This window comes from Geospiza fortis, unplaced genomic scaffold, assembly GCF_000277835.1.
Source record: "Geospiza fortis unplaced genomic scaffold, GeoFor_1.0 scaffold55, whole genome shotgun sequence".
NCBI lineage: Eukaryota > Metazoa > Chordata > Aves > Passeriformes > Thraupidae > Geospiza > Geospiza fortis.
The window spans coordinates 11,538,684-11,555,572 of NW_005054308.1; the positions used below are offsets into that span (position 1 = coordinate 11,538,684).

The 16,889-nt window shown below is 46.5% G+C and overlaps 2 protein-coding genes across 2 annotated transcripts; both read left to right on the top strand.

Moving 5' to 3' along the window:
- Positions 1-7,868: 7,868 nt before the first annotated feature.
- NDFIP1 (Nedd4 family interacting protein 1) lies at positions 7,869-15,141 on the top strand. Its single transcript, XM_031055231.1, has 8 exons — positions 7,869-7,916; positions 8,612-8,699; positions 9,423-9,553; positions 10,384-10,471; positions 10,640-10,764; positions 12,354-12,420; positions 12,977-13,082; positions 14,984-15,141. Exons 1-7 carry the CDS (start codon positions 7,869-7,871, stop codon positions 13,078-13,080), a joined length of 651 nt encoding a protein of 216 aa, XP_030911091.1. The 3' UTR covers positions 13,081-13,082; positions 14,984-15,141.
- Positions 15,142-15,229: 88 nt separating this feature from the next.
- On the top strand, positions 15,230-16,383 carry LOC115947658. The gene is made up of 2 exons (XM_031055298.1): positions 15,230-15,694; positions 15,785-16,383. The coding sequence occupies exons 1-2, from the start codon at positions 15,269-15,271 to the stop codon at positions 16,271-16,273; spliced, it is 915 nt and encodes a 304-aa protein (XP_030911158.1). The 5' UTR covers positions 15,230-15,268; the 3' UTR covers positions 16,274-16,383.
- The last annotated feature ends 506 nt before the right edge of the window (positions 16,384-16,889 follow it).

The following is a 16,889-nucleotide window of genomic DNA, read 5'->3' on the forward strand; positions in this document are numbered from 1 at the left end:
CGGGGCCGGGTGTGTCCGGGGCCGGTGTTTGCCCAGTCCCGGGGCGACCTTGGCGCAGGGCGCTGACCCCGCCGCTCATTTTCCCCCACGGCAGCGACCCCCCCGCCAGGGAACGGTCTCGTTCCCCAGCGTCCCGAGGTCACCGTTAGTTTTCTTCCATCTTTTACGTGTGGACTCCCTCTAGGCCAGGGGCTGGCCTTAAAGAGCTCCCTGGGGAATTCGGGTCGTTCTTCTCTTCCTGCCTCCCGTTTGTCCGCAGTAGCGGCCCCACGGAAAGGGCCGGGTGTCGGCTGGGCCCCTCGGCGTGACCCAGTTCTGGCAGGCGCCTTTCCGACATCAGACATGGAGAATTCTTTACTCAGAATTGAACCGAGGCTCTCCCAAGGAATCGCTGTGTTGTGACTTTTCCTGGGTAGCATTCCCGGCGTGGGTAGGCTCCTGCTCGGCAGAGTTCGAGATACACCCTCCCATGGGATGGAGTACTTGTCTCGTCTGACAGCTGCAGGTCTCCGTGCTTTTACATACTGGAAATGGAGAAGTTAAGCAAAACTTGGGCTTTTTTTATTTTGTTCAGCGCTAAACTGATGTGCTCTCTTACAATGACAAATCTCTTTGTGTTGTTCTGGGACTTGCTAGGGACCGATAACCAGGTCTCTGCACTAATCGCCTTTCCTGGCAGAGCCCTGCTGGTGGTGTTGACCCCAACAAGTGTCTTCACAAATGCCTTTTACCAAGGGATGTGCAGAGTGTCCCATCACCCAGAGCAGTGGGGATGGGTGCCACAATCCTGAAGGACCCACTGCCTGCTGTGGCGTTACCTGGACGATGCGCACACTCCTGGTTTCCCAAGAGGGGTGTGTAAAGCTGTGGTTTGCCTGCTCAGTGCTGTGTCTGCTCACACCTCGGGCAGAGCCAGGCCAGACTCATCTCGGAGCCCTGCAGAGATTAGGGAGCCTGGCTGTGCCAGAGGATTTGCACTGCTAAAGACAAGCACATAATGGAGGCCTGTGGAGACACTGGTTTAACTGGAGTGAGAGGCAGATTCTCACATGTAAATGTATTTACTTTTGTGCAACTGTTTAGCAATTGCTTCTCTTTCCTTGCCCTCTGCCAGAACCCAGGTGTTGTGAAGTGTGCTGTCACTGAACTGGCTCCTAATGCTTGTGTTGCTTCAAAACCCTGCAAGCTGTGGAGATGCAGTTGGGATTTAGATAGAGAGGATGAGAGAGTGGGAGAGTCTCTGTAGCATTGAATGTGTCAATTTCCCCCCCATATTTTGAAACTTATTGTGTGTGGGAATGTACAATAATGAATGTACCATGTGCCAAGGAAGAGAGACTGCTACTGAAGTGATCGCTGCAAGGGCTAGAGTGAATACAGGTCCCAGTCAGTGGAGGTAGTCTGGGGAAATTCACAACAAGCTCATTTAATCCTTTAAATTATTGGATTATGAGTCAGTGGAGGAATTTTCAAAGCTTGATCTTTTGGTTATGGGGTAATGCATTAATGGGGTTGGTTTTGCAGGTAGGTGGTTCCTGTCCTGGTAAATGTGGATTGACTGTCCAAGTGTGCCAGGGACGTGTAACCCTCACTCTGGGATGAGTTCCTAATGTATTCATGTGTATGTAGGAGCAGCACTGAGGTATGGGCACTGTGGAACCTATACAATATTTGTAGGATTCCTCAAGTGTCTGTATTTTCAGGAAAAAAAAGGTGAGGGTTAGTGGCCGTGATCTGAGCACAACAGAACTCGATACCCCAGTTTGAGACCGTGTGTTTCCTCTCCTCTCCCAGCCCTTCCTCAGCCTTGCAGGTGGGATGTGGGAAGGTGGGGATGTGGGCTGTGCTCCATCAGCAGCCTCTTTCTTCCCTGCAGACTCCCAGCCCGTGTCGGCTCACCATCGCGGGCAGTGTGCAAGGGGCGTGCGCTGATTGATTTTCCAAAGCCAACTTCCTAGCCCATGGCTTTGTTCAGGCATGAGACCTGATAAATCTGATAAAAAGTACCCTTTGGGTACTTTGGGCAATGTGAGTCTGAGCTCAGTACTGAGGAGGTGCAGCTCCATTTAAGATCAAACTGAAGCTCTGGAGAAGGGATTTCAGCCTCCCCAGCCCTTCATGGGGAGCAGGGCTGGGACAGGCTGAGACTGCTGGATTTGGATCCTCCTCTGCAGGCCAGGTGCTGGGGCTGTGCTTGTGGAGGTGGGAATGGAGAGGTTTGGGAAGAAGGAGAGAGAGCTGCAGCCCGCCCTGGTGCTGTTATTCCGGGCACTGCTGTGTCCCCAAAAAGGGACACTGAGAGGCTGTTGTCATTTCAATCTGCCTTTGAGAAAGTTATACAGGGATGTTGTTGGGATTAGTGGGCTTAAAGCCTTCCCAGCATAACCCTGGATTGAGAGTTCAGTTGGCAGAACTGTATTTCATCCTTGGAATAGAAATTACCCTCCATTCTGGAAAAAATAGCCCAGCTTTAACAGGTTTATTTACACTCTGTGTTTTCCAGGCATGCTTTGCACTTGGAGCATTCGAAAATACATGTGAGGTGTATGAGTAATGTAAACCCACCTAGGAAATGGTGGGAGTGTTAAATAATGAAGATGTATTCCTTTTTAAGTGCTGTGTCTTCCTGTTCCACTTGTTGAAGGTTTACATGGATCATGAATCATTCCATGAAGGGAGGTGTCAATGGGAAAAATAAGGAAGAAAGATTTTTCCATTTGTTTGTTTTTTGTTCTTTGAAAACTGCAGAAGAAATACATTGCTGGAAATAGAATGGGAATAGAGTTTAAATCCCTGAAGGACTACAATGCTTCTTTAATATCTGGGGAGGCTGGAGTGGAACAGGGAGGCAGATATCAGTTGCTGCCTTGTGTGTAACTTGAGCTTGTGTTTAATTTTGCAGCTGAAATGGGCACACAACTTGAAACTAAAAAATGAGAACAATCCACATCTTTTCATGTCAGCAGTTAGAATCAGAAATGTCAGTGACTGTTTCCTCAGTGAGGTCCTTGCAGTGTGCAAGACGTGCTGGCTAAAGATAAGAATGCTAAGAAAAGTTGCAGGGTTGGTTGTTTGCATATTTATTTATTTTATTTTATTTTATTTGTAAGCAGAATAGGAGATGCCATTGACATAAAGTAAAATTAGAAAAATTGCAGAGTAAAATAATTCGTGCAGCCTCTGCTCCAAGGTTGGGCTGAAGCTGCACCGTGTCCAGCCTCGGACTAAAATCTGATTATTTTCCTCTGAAACATCCACCTCTGTAGGCAGCAGTACGTGTCAGGTAACTTTGCAAGGGTTTAGTGATTCTGTGCGCAAAAGTTTTTATGGAATTTAAATACATTCTGTCCCTAAAAATCAAAGGATGTGGGAAAGGCAGGGAAACAGCAGCAGTCCAGTGTCATCTCACAGCTTGTGTAGCAGGAGAAAATAGCTTTGCATGCAAACTTTTAAATACAATATTATCTCAAGCATCAGGATGGTGTGGAGCTCTGAGTTGGGCTTTTTTAGTAACTTTTCTCTCGTGACTAAAATCCAATGGGGCTCAGTAACCCCATTGGGAAGCAGCTGTAGGAACAGCCCCTGAGGGCTTTGGGTTGTTCAGTGCTCCCGGGAGATGGGCAACCTTTTTCTGTGGGTTTGGCATCACGACTTAGAAGTAACCATACAGAATGCAAGGATCAAAAGTTCTCTATGTGTGTGAATTCTGATCCTTTGGTATGGGGACGAGTGAGCAAAATTCAGTATCAAGGGCTGTCCTATCATTCTGTTCCTGCCTGTTGTGAAATATCCAAATTTGATCTGTGGTGGCACAATGGGATTTTTTTCCGTGGAGGATGCTTAACCTTCTTCATATGACCATTCAGAAAACGTGATATTTTAAAATGTTTAGAAGTCTTACTGAAATACTCTAATGTCCAGAAAAATATTAATCTGATTCTAAATATTACGAGAAGGCCTTATGCTTTAAGTGTGGGAAATTTAATTACAGCTATCCAAGATTAAAACCTAATTTTTCCATATGAAGACCTTGATCTCTCAAGTCTAAGGCCAGTGTGTGGTACAGGTTTGTGCTGGCCCAAGTGCTTGTTTCCAGTCTGTCCAGACCAGTCTAACTCCCTGTTTGAACAGAAATGAGGGAATTAGACCAGCTTGTTTCCCAGGAGTGAGGAGCGTTCCTGTGGTGTCAGGCCCTTGGCTGCAGTGAGTCAGAGGACAACACCACAGGTTGTATTTTATGGACATAAAATAGGTTTTGATTTGTGTTTTTGCCTTTTGGTGGCTCAGGGGTCGTTGCCATCACCCCCCTGAGCTGGATGCTGCTGCTGGCTCCTGCCCTGTGTGTGCTCTCTGGGTGCCGGGGAGCTCCAGGGGCCTTTGGGCAGTGGGGCACAGTTCTCAGTCCTTGTTGAAAGGGAGGAGTATCTCAGAATCTCAAAGTCACTGTTTGGAAAAATTGAGTCCCAGCTGTGCCCCATCCCCACCTTGTTCCCAGCCCAGAGCACTGGGTGCCACCTCCAGGTGCCACCTCCAGGGCTGGGCACTCCACACCCACTTGGGCAGCCCCTGCCAAGGCCTGAGCACCCTTTCCATGGGGAAATTCTGGGCTTGGCACAGGCAGGGAGGTCACTCCTGGGGCTGGGCTCTGCTCAGGGCTGGAGCGAGGCTCAGGCAGGAGCATCAGCATCTCCCCAGGGAGGGCTGGCTTGGCACAGGTGCCAGATGTGCCACCTGAGAGGTGCCCAGCACACCTGTGCCACTGCAGGGGCTGGGCCAGGCACTCGGGGCTGTCCCTGCTCCGGGGAAATGGGCTGGGAGAGCCTACAGGAGAAAACAGTTATTTGCTCATCAGGGAGAGGGCTGAAGGGAGTGGGTTGGCTTGTCTGGTAGCTTATCATTATTTCTGCTGATTAATAAGCTGATGTTAAGTTGCAGAAATTTGCAACAACACTGAGCAAAAGGCAGGATTTTAAATCAGGGTGTGTTTAATTAAGTAAAGCAAAAGTCAGTAAAAATAACTCTCCTTTTCAGAGTTGGCAGTGACTTCAATTTACTTCCAAAAGGCTGAAGATATGTAATGATATGTGATCTATTGCTAAGGCCAAGCTTGTAGTAATGCTGGTTAGTGTAGTGATGCTCATTTGGTGTAAAGAATATTTACATGCAGCCTCAGAACTTGGCAAAGGGGAGTTAAAAAATAAAGATTCAAAACTATGTGAGCAGCCCATATGCTGAGTTTAGGAAATTTGGAAGAATTAACCAATATATTTTTTGGAAATGCTTTCTTCAAAGTTTACGTGGAAATATTTCCAAACAGCGTGAGAGATTTCAACTTTTATGTTGCTGTGCTGTGTATTTACATGGGACAGGTCTCAGGGCAAGTGGCAACCAGAGGTGATGTCCTGCTCAGTGCCAGGCTTCTGATGATGGGGTTTTTTGGAAAATAATTGTCCCTGGGTGTTCTGTCAGTTAACTTTTTGTTGGTTTAGCAGTCTGGTGAAAAAATCCCAGCCAAGCTGTTGTTTCAATAACTGCATGCATGGCTGTAAAGACTGTCTTATTTCTTTATGCCACTAATACAAGAACCTTGCCTGAAAAGCTAAAATCCATCAGTGAATCTAGGAAAGAATTATCCCACGACCTCAGCAGAGCAGACTGAAGTCAGACACTGGTTTTAAGCAGGCTCTCTGGGTTCTGAGGCCTCGGGGGATTTCTCTGGGAGTCCATACCTGGAGCTGTGCAGGGCAGGTGGGAGCCGGGGCCAGGCCAGGGCAGCGAGGCCTGATGAGTCATTCTTCCTGTCACATGAACCCTCCCTGCTCTGCTAATAGGCACTTAGTTGAATTTTAGATGCCTGGAATCATTAAAAAGGCTGGAAGGCATTTGTGTACCTTGTCCATTAGAAGAAAAATACGTTTTCTATAACTGTAACCTCCTACAGCCTCGAGCTCAACTTCAGAAAGTAGCTGCATTTTTTGTGTCATTATCCATTGCCTGAATTGGGATGTTTGAAGGCAGCGGTGAATTCAGCTGCTTTCTCCCACATGACATTGGTGGAAGAACATGTATTTCTTTTTACTATTGAAAGAAGAACCACTGGTAGGAGTTAATATTCCACTCAATATCTGTGTCCTCTTTTGTTTCATTTCTTCCAGTGTTGTCACATGTGGTGCTTTCCTCCCCCCTCCCTGGTGACTGTGCTCTCAGGCTGTACCTGCCTTCTCTCTTACAGGCATGAGGGGTTGAATTTCTGCCACCCCCTCACCTGGAGAGCAGGTAACAAAGGGCAGGTGGAATCCAGGGTGTCCCAGCTGTGACAGAGCCTTTCCTCCTGTTAATATACCAGGTCATGCACAGGCAGAGGGAGAAAAGAAGTGCTGATTTTTCATATTTTCGTGGATAGACTGACAATAAGCGTGGTGGAGCATTTTCTGAGAATTCATAAACTACAGAGCTGGGGGAATCATGGAATCACAGAATGGTTTGTGTTGGGATGACCTTAAAGATCATATTTTTAATATTTTTTTACCCCTGCCATGTCCAGGGATCCAGGGGCAGCCTCTCTGGGCAGAGGTTGAATCAAGCAGTTTGGCTCTGTGTTTTCCTGTCCCTTCCATGGCCCCTCATGTTCTGTGCAGGGTGGTTTGGAATTTCTGCATGCTCTCTTTTTATAAAAATTAAAGCATATTCTAATAGGCAGTTGCTTCTCAAGTTAGTTTGCATTTACTTCTCATGCTGAGCACCATGGAGTTTATAAAATTTTTGTTTCTTGGAAAGGCTTTGGGAAGAAGGTGCCTCTCTGTGTTGGGAGTTGCTGCAGCTCCTCCTGTCCCTGCTCAGTGCCCTGGGGCTCAGTAAAACTCAGGTGAGGCAGGTCCTGCCACCTCCACCCCCAGGGCCTCACACCCTGGGATTGTTTGCTGTGCCTCACCTCTGGCCAGGGAGCAGCCCTGGGCTGTGTGCTGCTGACAGCTGTGCTGGGAGCTGCTCCCTGGAACAAGGATTAAATTTTCATCCGGATCACTGATTCCTCCTTCTTCAAGGAAATGGTTCAGCGTTGTCATGTGAGGACTGCTTATCCACAAAGCTTGGGGCTGACCCAAGCACCCTTTTCTTCTTCCCCACCTCTTCTGTTTAGAAAATGTTCCTGGGGAGCAGAGTGAGCTTCAGCTGATGTGGAACTGGAGTGCAGGACTGTGGTGCTCTGCTGTTCTGCTGCACCTGGACTGGCAGACAGTGCTCCTGATTTTGTTCTGGTGCTTTCCAGTGTAATTTCCTCCCTTTTCCCCCTCTCAGCTGACCCCTTAGACCTGCCAGCAGAACCACTTATTGTCATCTGCTAAGCACAGTCAAGGCTTTCACAGAGGGTGTGGATGTAGTGTGATCTGGAGCAGGATATAGGTTATAGACTTCCACTGGCCCAGAGCAGCTCTGGCTGCCCCTGGATCCCTGGCAGTGTCCAAGGCCAGGTTGGACACTGGGGCTGGGAGCAGTCTGGGATCATGGAAGGTGTTCCTGCTCATGGCAGGGGGTAGAATGCAATGGGCTTTAAGGGATGGCCAACCCAAACCATTCTGTGATCTGTGATGTTAAGCAGCAAAAGGAATAAAACTCCAAAGCACAGAACACTTGGATATCCAAGATCTGTGTTTAGAAGCGGGAGCTGATTTATTTTCCCCTGATACAAATAAGATAAGAACATCCCCCTACGCCCCCACCCCTGTGTTAAATGCTCAAGGAGAATGGCAGCATGTCTCTCCAAAGAAAAGAAAGCAAAATATCCCAGATAGCTTCAGGAGCAAATGTGTGGGGTTGCAGGAGGGAGAGCTGGAGGAGACATTGTTTAGTGGTGATTTCAAACGAGGGCAATGCCTCCTGCTCAGCCCAGTGCTTCAGTCTGGAGGTGCTTGTTTGAGGTGAGTTATTCTGCAGCAAACCTCAGTGCTTTTGCTGCTGAGGTGATGAGAAATGGAAGGAAGGGAAACATGAGATGGCAGCTGTAACCTCCTTTCTGGCCTGGTGCTGCAGCTTCCCTGATCAAAGCTGCCACGGCACACCTGCCTCGTGCGGGTGATGCTGGAGCTGTGATAGCTCCTGGTTATTTATACAGAGCCTGTGGGAAGCACAGTGCACAAAATAAACCAGCTCCTTTTCAGTCATGCAGTGTGAAAGGTTGAAGGGAAATGGCAACATTTGTACTTTTGTGCATCATTATGTAATGTATCCATGGAAAAAACCCTTCCTTAGCAAAGCCACAGGCAGCAATGGAGCCTTTTGTTGGGTATCTCACTGTATTTCTTTGACTAAAACAGATGCAACTGCAGCTTCTAAGCAATGTGAGCTGAGGAAGCGCCAGGGAAATGGAAAGGTACTGGAAAGCTGTGTGCTGTGCTTTGCTGGAGTCCAGGTGTGTGAGGAGAGGATTTAAAAACAACATAAAAACTGAGATGGAAGATTGATCATTTCAAGCGGGAACGCTTCGGAGGGAGGCTGAGCAGCTGCGGGGTGTCCCGTGATGCTTCCAGAAGAGTCTGTTGTGTGCAGTTAAAGCTGCAGGGGTGGTATCAGAGCACTGAGAACCCCCTGAGCCCTGGTGTGTGGTTCTGTTCAGCTGCAGAATGAAGAGGAGCCGGGTGAGGCTGTGCCGGTGGTGAACGACGCCCCTCCGCCCTACAGCAGCATTTCTGCAGAGAACACAGGTACTGTCACCTGGGGACAGGGCTGGCATTGCTCTGCTGCCACTGACTGCTCTCCTCATCCACAGCTGGCTCTGCAGCACCTTCCTGAGCTGCAAGGGTCAGGATTGATCCACACAGCCTGTCGGTACTTGTGGTTTAGGAGATGCAATTTGGCTGTGCTCGTCTGATGTCATCCCATCAAGGGGTGTTCAAGTTACAGTTCACAGTGTTCTCAGTAAATTGGAGACAGTTAAAAATCAAAGTGCTGGGAGGGTTTGTGGTTCCCCTCTCATTATCTGGCATTTGGATGATGCTGTGCCCCTTCCTTAAAGGATTTGTTACTTTAAAGGTTTTAAAGAATTCTCTTTTCCTGCACTTTCCAATAACTAAGCACTTGGTCGTAAGGATGGGACTTTGACTCATCCTCCTGTCCTGTCACTAATAACTTTAATAACCACTTGGATCTGGAAACGTGACTATTTCTGAGTATCCAAGTCAGCAGAGGCACAGCATGTGGTGTTGTTTTAAGCCGAAGTACAGCCAGACATGTTCAGTGAGTGTTCTCTGGGTTCCTGGCTATCAGAGAAGGTGCTCCTGTGCTTTTCCCTCTCTGCTTTGGGATGGCAGGAGGCTGGGCTGGGTGGGAGGGTGGGGAATGGGGCTCATTGGAAGTCACTGGAGCACTGCTGGTTCCCAGCAGGGTGTTCCTGAGGAAGTGCTGAGTTCTCTCTGTGTTTTGTGCAGCTTACTTTGACTACAAGGATGAGTCAGGGTTCCCGAAGCCGCCGTCCTACAACGTGGCCACCACTCTGCCCAGCTACGACGAGGCCGAGAGGAGCAAGGCTGAGGCCACCATTCCCTTGGTTCCTGGCAGGGTGAGTGTCCCTGCCTGTCCCTGTCCTGCTGGCTGCCAGTTCAGCTTTAACTCCTGCCCATTGTGTGTCATGACTCTTAAAATTTGTGGTTTTGAAGCTTTCTGGGGTGGTGATATTCCACACTTCTGAGAGTCCTGTGGCAATTTTTTTTCTCATTTTCCTCTGAGCACTGTGATGATGTCAGACATCTCAGTAATGCCAGCATGTGCTAGCCAGATTAGCTTGGCAAGCTGACAGAGGGACTATGCTGTATCCCTGTGCACTGACACTGGGGTTTTTGTTGCGTATTTTTCATTTTTAAAAAAGATTTAGGATTAATTCTTCAGCTGTCTGGCATATCTACCCTTGATACTCCTGCTGCTTACTTAGTTGACTTTTCTGGAGGTCAGTGTAGCTGATACAAGGACGATAAAAGCATTCTGTCAGAAATATTTCTTTTTGTTTTTTTCAACATTATCTCTTGTTCAGCCATTCTTTCCACCCCTGCTAGCATTAGAAGTCCCCTGCTCATTACAGTTCTTCACAGAAGCCAAATTCCTTGCTGAGATGATAATTTTTTGATGAGTTGAAGAATTCTTCACAATGAGAACAAGAACATGCTGGATCTTGACTATGTTAAAAATAAAGATACATTTCCTATTATATAGATAACATTTCATGCCCTGCACCATTTCAGGATGAGAAACAGGAATTTTCTCGTGCCTGCATTTGTAGCCTTTTGATATTTAGGATTCCAGCCCTTTTTTTGAAGAGTCACACCCAGAAGTGGGGTTGCTGTATGGACTGGACTGACCTAAATCCCCCATGTGCTGCCTCCCTCTGCATTGCAGGATGATGACTTTGTGACACGGGATGACTTTGATGACACTGACCAGCTGAGGATAGGAAATGATGGCATTTTCATGCTGACTTTCTTCAGTAAGTACCTCATGGAATGAACTTTTTTTCCAAGCAGTGACCCAGAATACTTTGGGTCACATTTATGTTTATGTAACACCAGGAAAAACCTGAGTGCAAGGAGTTTATGGTTTTTTGCCTTGGTATATAAAGGTGTCTTGACCTGCTGCTTTTCTCTTGCTTTCTCAGTGGCATTCCTCTTCAACTGGATTGGATTTTTCCTGTCTTTCTGTCTGACTACTTCAGCTGCAGGACGATATGGGGCCATTTCTGGCTTTGGTCTGTCTCTTATTAAGTGGATCCTTATTGTCAGGGTGAGTTGTGTGGTGCAAAACCATGTACACAGACACTGATACTCTTTTTCCCCAGCAGGTTTTTATCTCATACTGAAGTTAGTGATAAATTTAGGGGATTTTTAAAATAATGAAAAAATTTTTGAGCTACTTACTCACTAAAAGCAGCTCAATTGTATCCTGTTTATATGCTGAATTACAGCTGTAGTAAAATAAAAGAAAGATTGCACACCCAGATATGCTTTGGGGATGCTCCATCCCTGGAAGTGTCCAAGTTTAAGCTGGACAGGGATTCCTGGGATAGTGGAAGGTGTCCCTGTCTGTGGCAAAAGAGAGGAGCTGTAGGATCCTTTCCAGCCCAGCCCCTGTGGGATTCTGGGGTTCATTCTGTGTGTCTGACAGAGGCACTGGCCTGATCAGAGTGTGGTTTGTGCTGAGCAGCAGCAAGGCTCTGATCCTGGGAAAACATGAACCCAGGCAAAGCCAGCCCTGCCCTCAGCCTCTGCAGCCTCTGTGCCCTGGCTCTCCTCTGGAAAGAAGGAAATTCTCTAAAATGCTGGATAGCTGATGAGGAGAGGGAAACAGGGCCGTGGGAGGAGCAGCACTGGGAGAAGGCCGTGGGTGCCCTCTGGTGCAGCCTCCCTGCGGCACAGGAGCAGGAGCAGGAGCGGCTGCCATCCTGCTCCAGGATTTTTAGCTCTTAGATTTTTCTGAGGGATTGGGAGAGAAAATATTTCCATCAGGAAATCTTTATTTGGAGCCTGTGAAATGATGGCATTCCAGGCTGAAAGTTGAATTTCAAGCAAGGCAGCTCATTGGCTGTAAGTAGAAGTAGGGAGCATTCATGTCAGAGCTGTCACTTCCTACCCTGTCTTTTGGGGCTGGGAATTCTAATTTGTAAATGCAGCATCTTTTCACTTTTCTGACAGTTTTTGTGGTCATCTTGGTTCAGAGGTGTTAAGGACTGTTTGCTGGATTAAGAGGTGTGACAGAAGGAGGTGACATTATCTGTGGATTTAAACATCAGTAACAAGTTTATCTTTTGTTAAGTTTTTAAGTTTGAATAGAACAAACCCAGAGGAATTGTAATGTATTTATACTGAAACTGTGAACCTCAGTGCTCTCATAGTGTTGGTGCCTTTCATTTAATAGCAGTAATTTTCCCAATTGGGAATCTTGTCAGTGGATTCCACAGATGTGGGATTTCTTTTCCAGATGTTACACCATCCAACCTGACAGTGTAATGAATGTGCTGCACTGCTGCAAGCCTGCTCTCCCCTTTCAGAACCTGCAGCTGTGCTTTATAAGCATCCAAGACACAATTTAAAACAGGAATATTTGCCCAGCAGTGTCCTTGTGCCCCACTGATTGGCAGAATTCATAGCTGGGTGTTGAATCTGTCCCATTCCCCTTGTTGGAGCTGGTGCAGAAAAACTATAAATAACAGTTTGTGGAGGTAACTCATTGCTGCAGCTGGTGAAATGCAGCATCCCATGAGATCTCTTGTGATTGCAGCCCTGATCTGGTTGCTGCTAAAATTGGTGGGGATAGACTTTGGTTCACAAACTTCCATGTGCTCTAAACTGTACTTTTTTTTTGCTGTTTTTCAGTTCTCCACCTATTTTCCTGGTTACTTCGATGGCCAGTACTGGCTTTGGTGGGTCTTCCTTGTACTAGGTGAGTGGCTGTGGGGGGAAAGATGCTTAAAAACTGTAAAGTCAGGTAGGATTTTGGGAGCATTCCTGGCTGTTGAATATGTGTGGGTGGATGTCCAGATGAAATGTGACCCTCATACTCCTCTGAGTGAGCACATTCAGGTTTTAAAGGCACATGTAAACACTGTCCTGCCAGTTCTTGGTGGCAGCATCCTGACATCATTGAGAAGTTAAGAAGAGGATAATGCTTGTAACTGATGTTGTGTCTGCTCTTGCATCTTAAATGGAGGGGTGCATTGTTCCCTTCCTCATCTTATTTTCTTTTTCCTGCTGTGGGAGTGACTGGATCTTGTTTCGAGTCAAAAGTTTTGTGATTGCCCAAGGAAAGTTTGTTTTTGAAGTTACCTGAAATGGAAAGATGAGGTGTTATTGCTACCAAAAATAATTACTGTGTGTGATCAGCTGCTGTGCATCCCAGTGATGAGGACCTCTGCAGTGGTGGCAGGGAGTTCAGCTGGTCCCTCTCCTTGAAGAAGCAACACCTGTGTTAACTGGACAAATGTGTCTCTCCCCTGCAGGTTTTCTGCTGTTTCTCAGAGGATTTATTAATTATGCAAAGGTTAGGAAGATGCCAGATACGTTTTCCACTCTTCCAAGAACCAGAGTTCTCTTTATTTACTAAAGGTAAATTTTCTACTTTCCTGAATTTGTTATGCTTTGATTTTAACTCTATTTAGTGACTTTTCTAGGCTACACTTTCCATTGATTGAATATTTTTAGAACTCAAGGAAGCAGGGAACAGTTGTTTCTTGGTACACCCTACCCAGCTCCTGAATCTGCAGAGCCCAGACTGACCTGATGGGAGGCAGAGGAACACTGGACATTTGTCCCCGAGTTTTTGCTGTGAGGAATTGGATATTCCTTTGATTCCCTGACTAGATACTGTGAGAACAAAACCCCTGTCCCTTGGTACTGCTGAGTGTTTGGCAAATGTGTCTTTGAGAATAAATCACATGCCTGAAACACGTGGTGTGTCCCAACCCCGAGGAGAGGTCACAAAATGTTGTTAGAGGGGCGTGCCAGTGCCTTTGGCTTTTGTCCCAGAACGAGCAATTTGTCTGAATTCTGCTGTTTGAAATTGCTGCCAGGCTCCTGAAGAAATGACACCCTTGCACACCTTTGCTCTCCTCAGACCCTCCCACTCACCTGAGCTGTCCTCCCTGAGCATCCTGCAAAAGCCTGAGTGCCTGGGAGTGTTTTGCTTCAGTGCTGAACCTCAGGCTGGCTGCCTTAATGGGGCTTTAAAGGAGGAGGCTTAAGTAGCTGAAGCCTTGTAGCACAATTTCCTGCTCACAGCAGATAATGGCCTGGCATTAACTGTCCCTCCCCGAGGGGAAGGAAATCCTGGAATAGGTTGCTTCCCAGCTGGGGAATGCAACACGATGCTCCCTTTAGAAATATCATAATAACACTCCATTTCCCCAGAGAGGCAATTGCAGCTGGGACACTCAAAGAAACCAAACCAGCCCCAGCTTTAAATTGGGGGTCATTAAATTGTTGAGATTTGAAAACCGAGCCTTGGGTTTCCAAATGCACTTCCCTTTTATTAGAAACTGCAAATTGCCCACGATTCTGCTTCATTTCCAGGCTGTGAGGGGAACCTGCAGCACAGAACAGCCTTTGTGCAGTGCTTTCCTCTGGTGATAGTGTGTAAAAATAGTTCAGCCAATTTCTTTACGTGTTTTAGTTCTGTTTAACAAAGTTCTGGTTTGTGACCTCCTCCAGGATCCAGAGGCTTGATTCCCCCCAGTTTATAGTCACAATGTGAGCATTTAAAGTCAGCTTTATCTCTGTATTTTGTGTGACTGAACAATTAAAAAAAATCTGCTCCTTTACCAAAACTTTATTTTTTATTCCCTAAAGGAGCTCTGTGGTTTCTTTTTGCATAGACTTTTCCTGTGTTTGAAATTTGAAATTACATTTTTAGAGACCTGGCTTCACTCCTTGCTTGTGGAGGTGTAGAGTGTTTAAATTCTTATTTATGTGTCATTTTAGAGCATTTTCAAAAAGCACTTTCAGATATGCTGAGATAAATGTCCAGAATAATTCATAAATATTTCAACTGTGATACTTCCCCTGAAAATAAATCTTTAATCCTGAATTCTGAGTGAAGAAACCACAAAAGGCTTGGATTTTTAGTGTATTATTGTCCTTAGCTGAGATTTCCTCTTCAGGGCATGATGCAAAGGGCACAGTGAGGGATTGTTGTTATTTCAGAGCAGGGATAATTTTTAGAAAATTAGGAGGGGAATAATGAGTGCAAACCAGAAAATGAAACCTAGTGAAATGAATCTGGTGAAAAGCTGGAGTTTACTATTCCAGCTGTGTGGGCAGTAATGGACACAGTCATGGTGTTATCCTGTAAAATACACGCAGATTCCTGAGCATTTTGCTGGAGTCACATCATTGCGTGCTGAGACACTTCATAAGCCCTTAGACATCCTGTGCTGTGTGAACAACATCCTCCTGTTATCCAAAATAACCCTCTGACTGCAGCTTCGGTGTTCAATATCCTTCTCCAACAGATGTTTTCTGGCAAATGTCTTCCTGCATTAGTGAAATCCCCCCCAAGAAGCACCAGGACACCTGCAGGAAGTGAATCAAGGCTCTGGAGCAGAAGAAAAAATAATCACCTGCTTTAAAATAAATAAATAAAAGTACTGTTGGAAAAAGAAAAAAAAAAGGAGAAGCATTTCTTTTGATTTGTTTTTAGGTGTAAAATTTTAATAATTAACGCAGAATTCTGTAATTGTTGACTCATTAGTGGCTAATGTTTGAAGCAGCTCTTGCAGTGCGTCTGTGGTGTGCTGATGGAGCCCTTCAGCCAGAGTTTGTGGTGTTTGGGCAGCAGGAGCCGTCCCGGGGCCAGCAGGGGCCAGGCTTGCTTTAGTTCCTCTCCAGCCTGGGAGCTGCCCGGGCTCTGCCTGTGTTGGGCAGAGTGCGACACTGTGCTGGACTGTGTGACACCCTGTGCTGTGCAGTGTGTGACACTGTCCTGGACTGTATGTGACACCCTGTCCTGTGCAGTGTGTGTGTGCTCTGTGTTCTGTACAGCCCATGGAACTCCATGTCCTGTACAGTCCCCATGTGTCACATCCTGTACAGCCTGTGTGCATCGTGTCCTGTACAACCCATGGAACTCCATGTCCTGTCCATCCTGTGTGCTCCACGTACATCATGTCCTGTCCATCCCTGTACTCCATGTACATCATGTCCTGTCCATCCCTGTACTCCATGTCCTGTCCTGTCCATCTCCTGTTTCATGTACATCATGTCCTGTCCATCCCTGTACTCCATGTCCTGTCCTGTCCATCCCTGTACTCCATGTACACCATGTCCTGTCCATCCCCATATTCCATCCGCTGTCCATCCCTGTCCCCCATGTCTTTTCCATCCCTGTCCCCCGTGTCCTGCCTGGCAGCCCAGGGGTGACTCCAGAGCTGAGGCTGCTCCTGCAGTCCCCCAGCACCCAGGGGCCTGTGGAGGATAAGGGGTCACTGCAGTCCAGACTCGGAGGTGTCATTGGGAATTTAGAGTTGGCACAAGTATTAACTTTTAACAGTCTTTATTCTCGGTGTTGTAGTATCCTTTCCTTTCGCACCACCAACTTTTGGGGCTCTCCAGGGGTTTTCACGGAACAAGTCTGTAGTGTAAAACTAAAAGATCATGTTGCAACTTTGTATAAAAACCATCTTGCAAAACAAAGGCCTTTTTTTTTTCTTTGGCTTGGGACTTTTGAGACAATTCCTAACATACCTGTAATTCTTGCTTTTATAATTTGTGTTAGCAGAGACTCTGATGCGTTGGAAATGTAGATTTAATGTGCACTCCTGTGCTTTCTGCCAAGTGGTCATTCACTTTGGAGTTTTACTATGTTCAACCTGTAAATACAGCAGAACGTCAATAAATGTCACTTCTGTAGCAATTGTTGCTGTAGGACAATGTTTAATTGAGTTTTGATGTGTTATTGCACCTGGTTATCCATGACAAACACCGATTATCTGGGGGCATTCCATCTCCTTCCATGGAAGGTGTAACACAAATCTCCAAGGTGTCCATGTCTTTTGTAACCAAGCCTGTCAGGAAATGGTGATTCCATTTTGGGGAATTTGTTGGATTTTTTGGTAGTTATGTGACTTATTGGCCCATGAAACTGGTTTTGGTTCACAGATGAACATCTCAAATGTACAGTCCCCACAAACAAGCAGTTGGGGCTGACAGAGATGGATAGAGGTTCCAGAGAGTCCTCTTTAAACAGGAATAAGTGAACACAGAATTAGGAATTTTATCCTACAAGGCAAAATCTGCAGCATTGGGGAACTCTGAATCACATTTGCCCAAACTTGGTTGATTAGCCTCATGTTTGCTCTCCTGGTATCTGGGCCTTATTTGGGCTTGACTGTCCAGAGAACTGGAATATTTGGCATTCCT

Bases quoted from the DNA above. Each gene is read 5' to 3' on its own strand.
- NDFIP1 (XM_031055231.1), top strand. From the start codon at position 7,869: ATGCCTCCTGCTCAGCCCAGTGCTTCAGTCTGGAGGTGCTTGTTTGAG. The intron at 9,554-10,383 runs GTGAGTGTCCCT...TCTGCATTGCAG, and splicing joins TTCCCTTGGTTCCTGGCAGG to GATGATGACTTTGTGACACG. The intron at 12,421-12,976 runs GTGAGTGGCTGT...TCTCCCCTGCAG, and splicing joins GTGGGTCTTCCTTGTACTAG to GTTTTCTGCTGTTTCTCAGA.
- LOC115947658 (XM_031055298.1), top strand. From the start codon at position 15,269: ATGGAGCCCTTCAGCCAGAGTTTGTGGTGTTTGGGCAGCAGGAGCCGT. The intron at 15,695-15,784 runs GTCCTGTCCTGT...CCTGTACTCCAT, and splicing joins TGTCCATCCCTGTACTCCAT to GTACACCATGTCCTGTCCAT.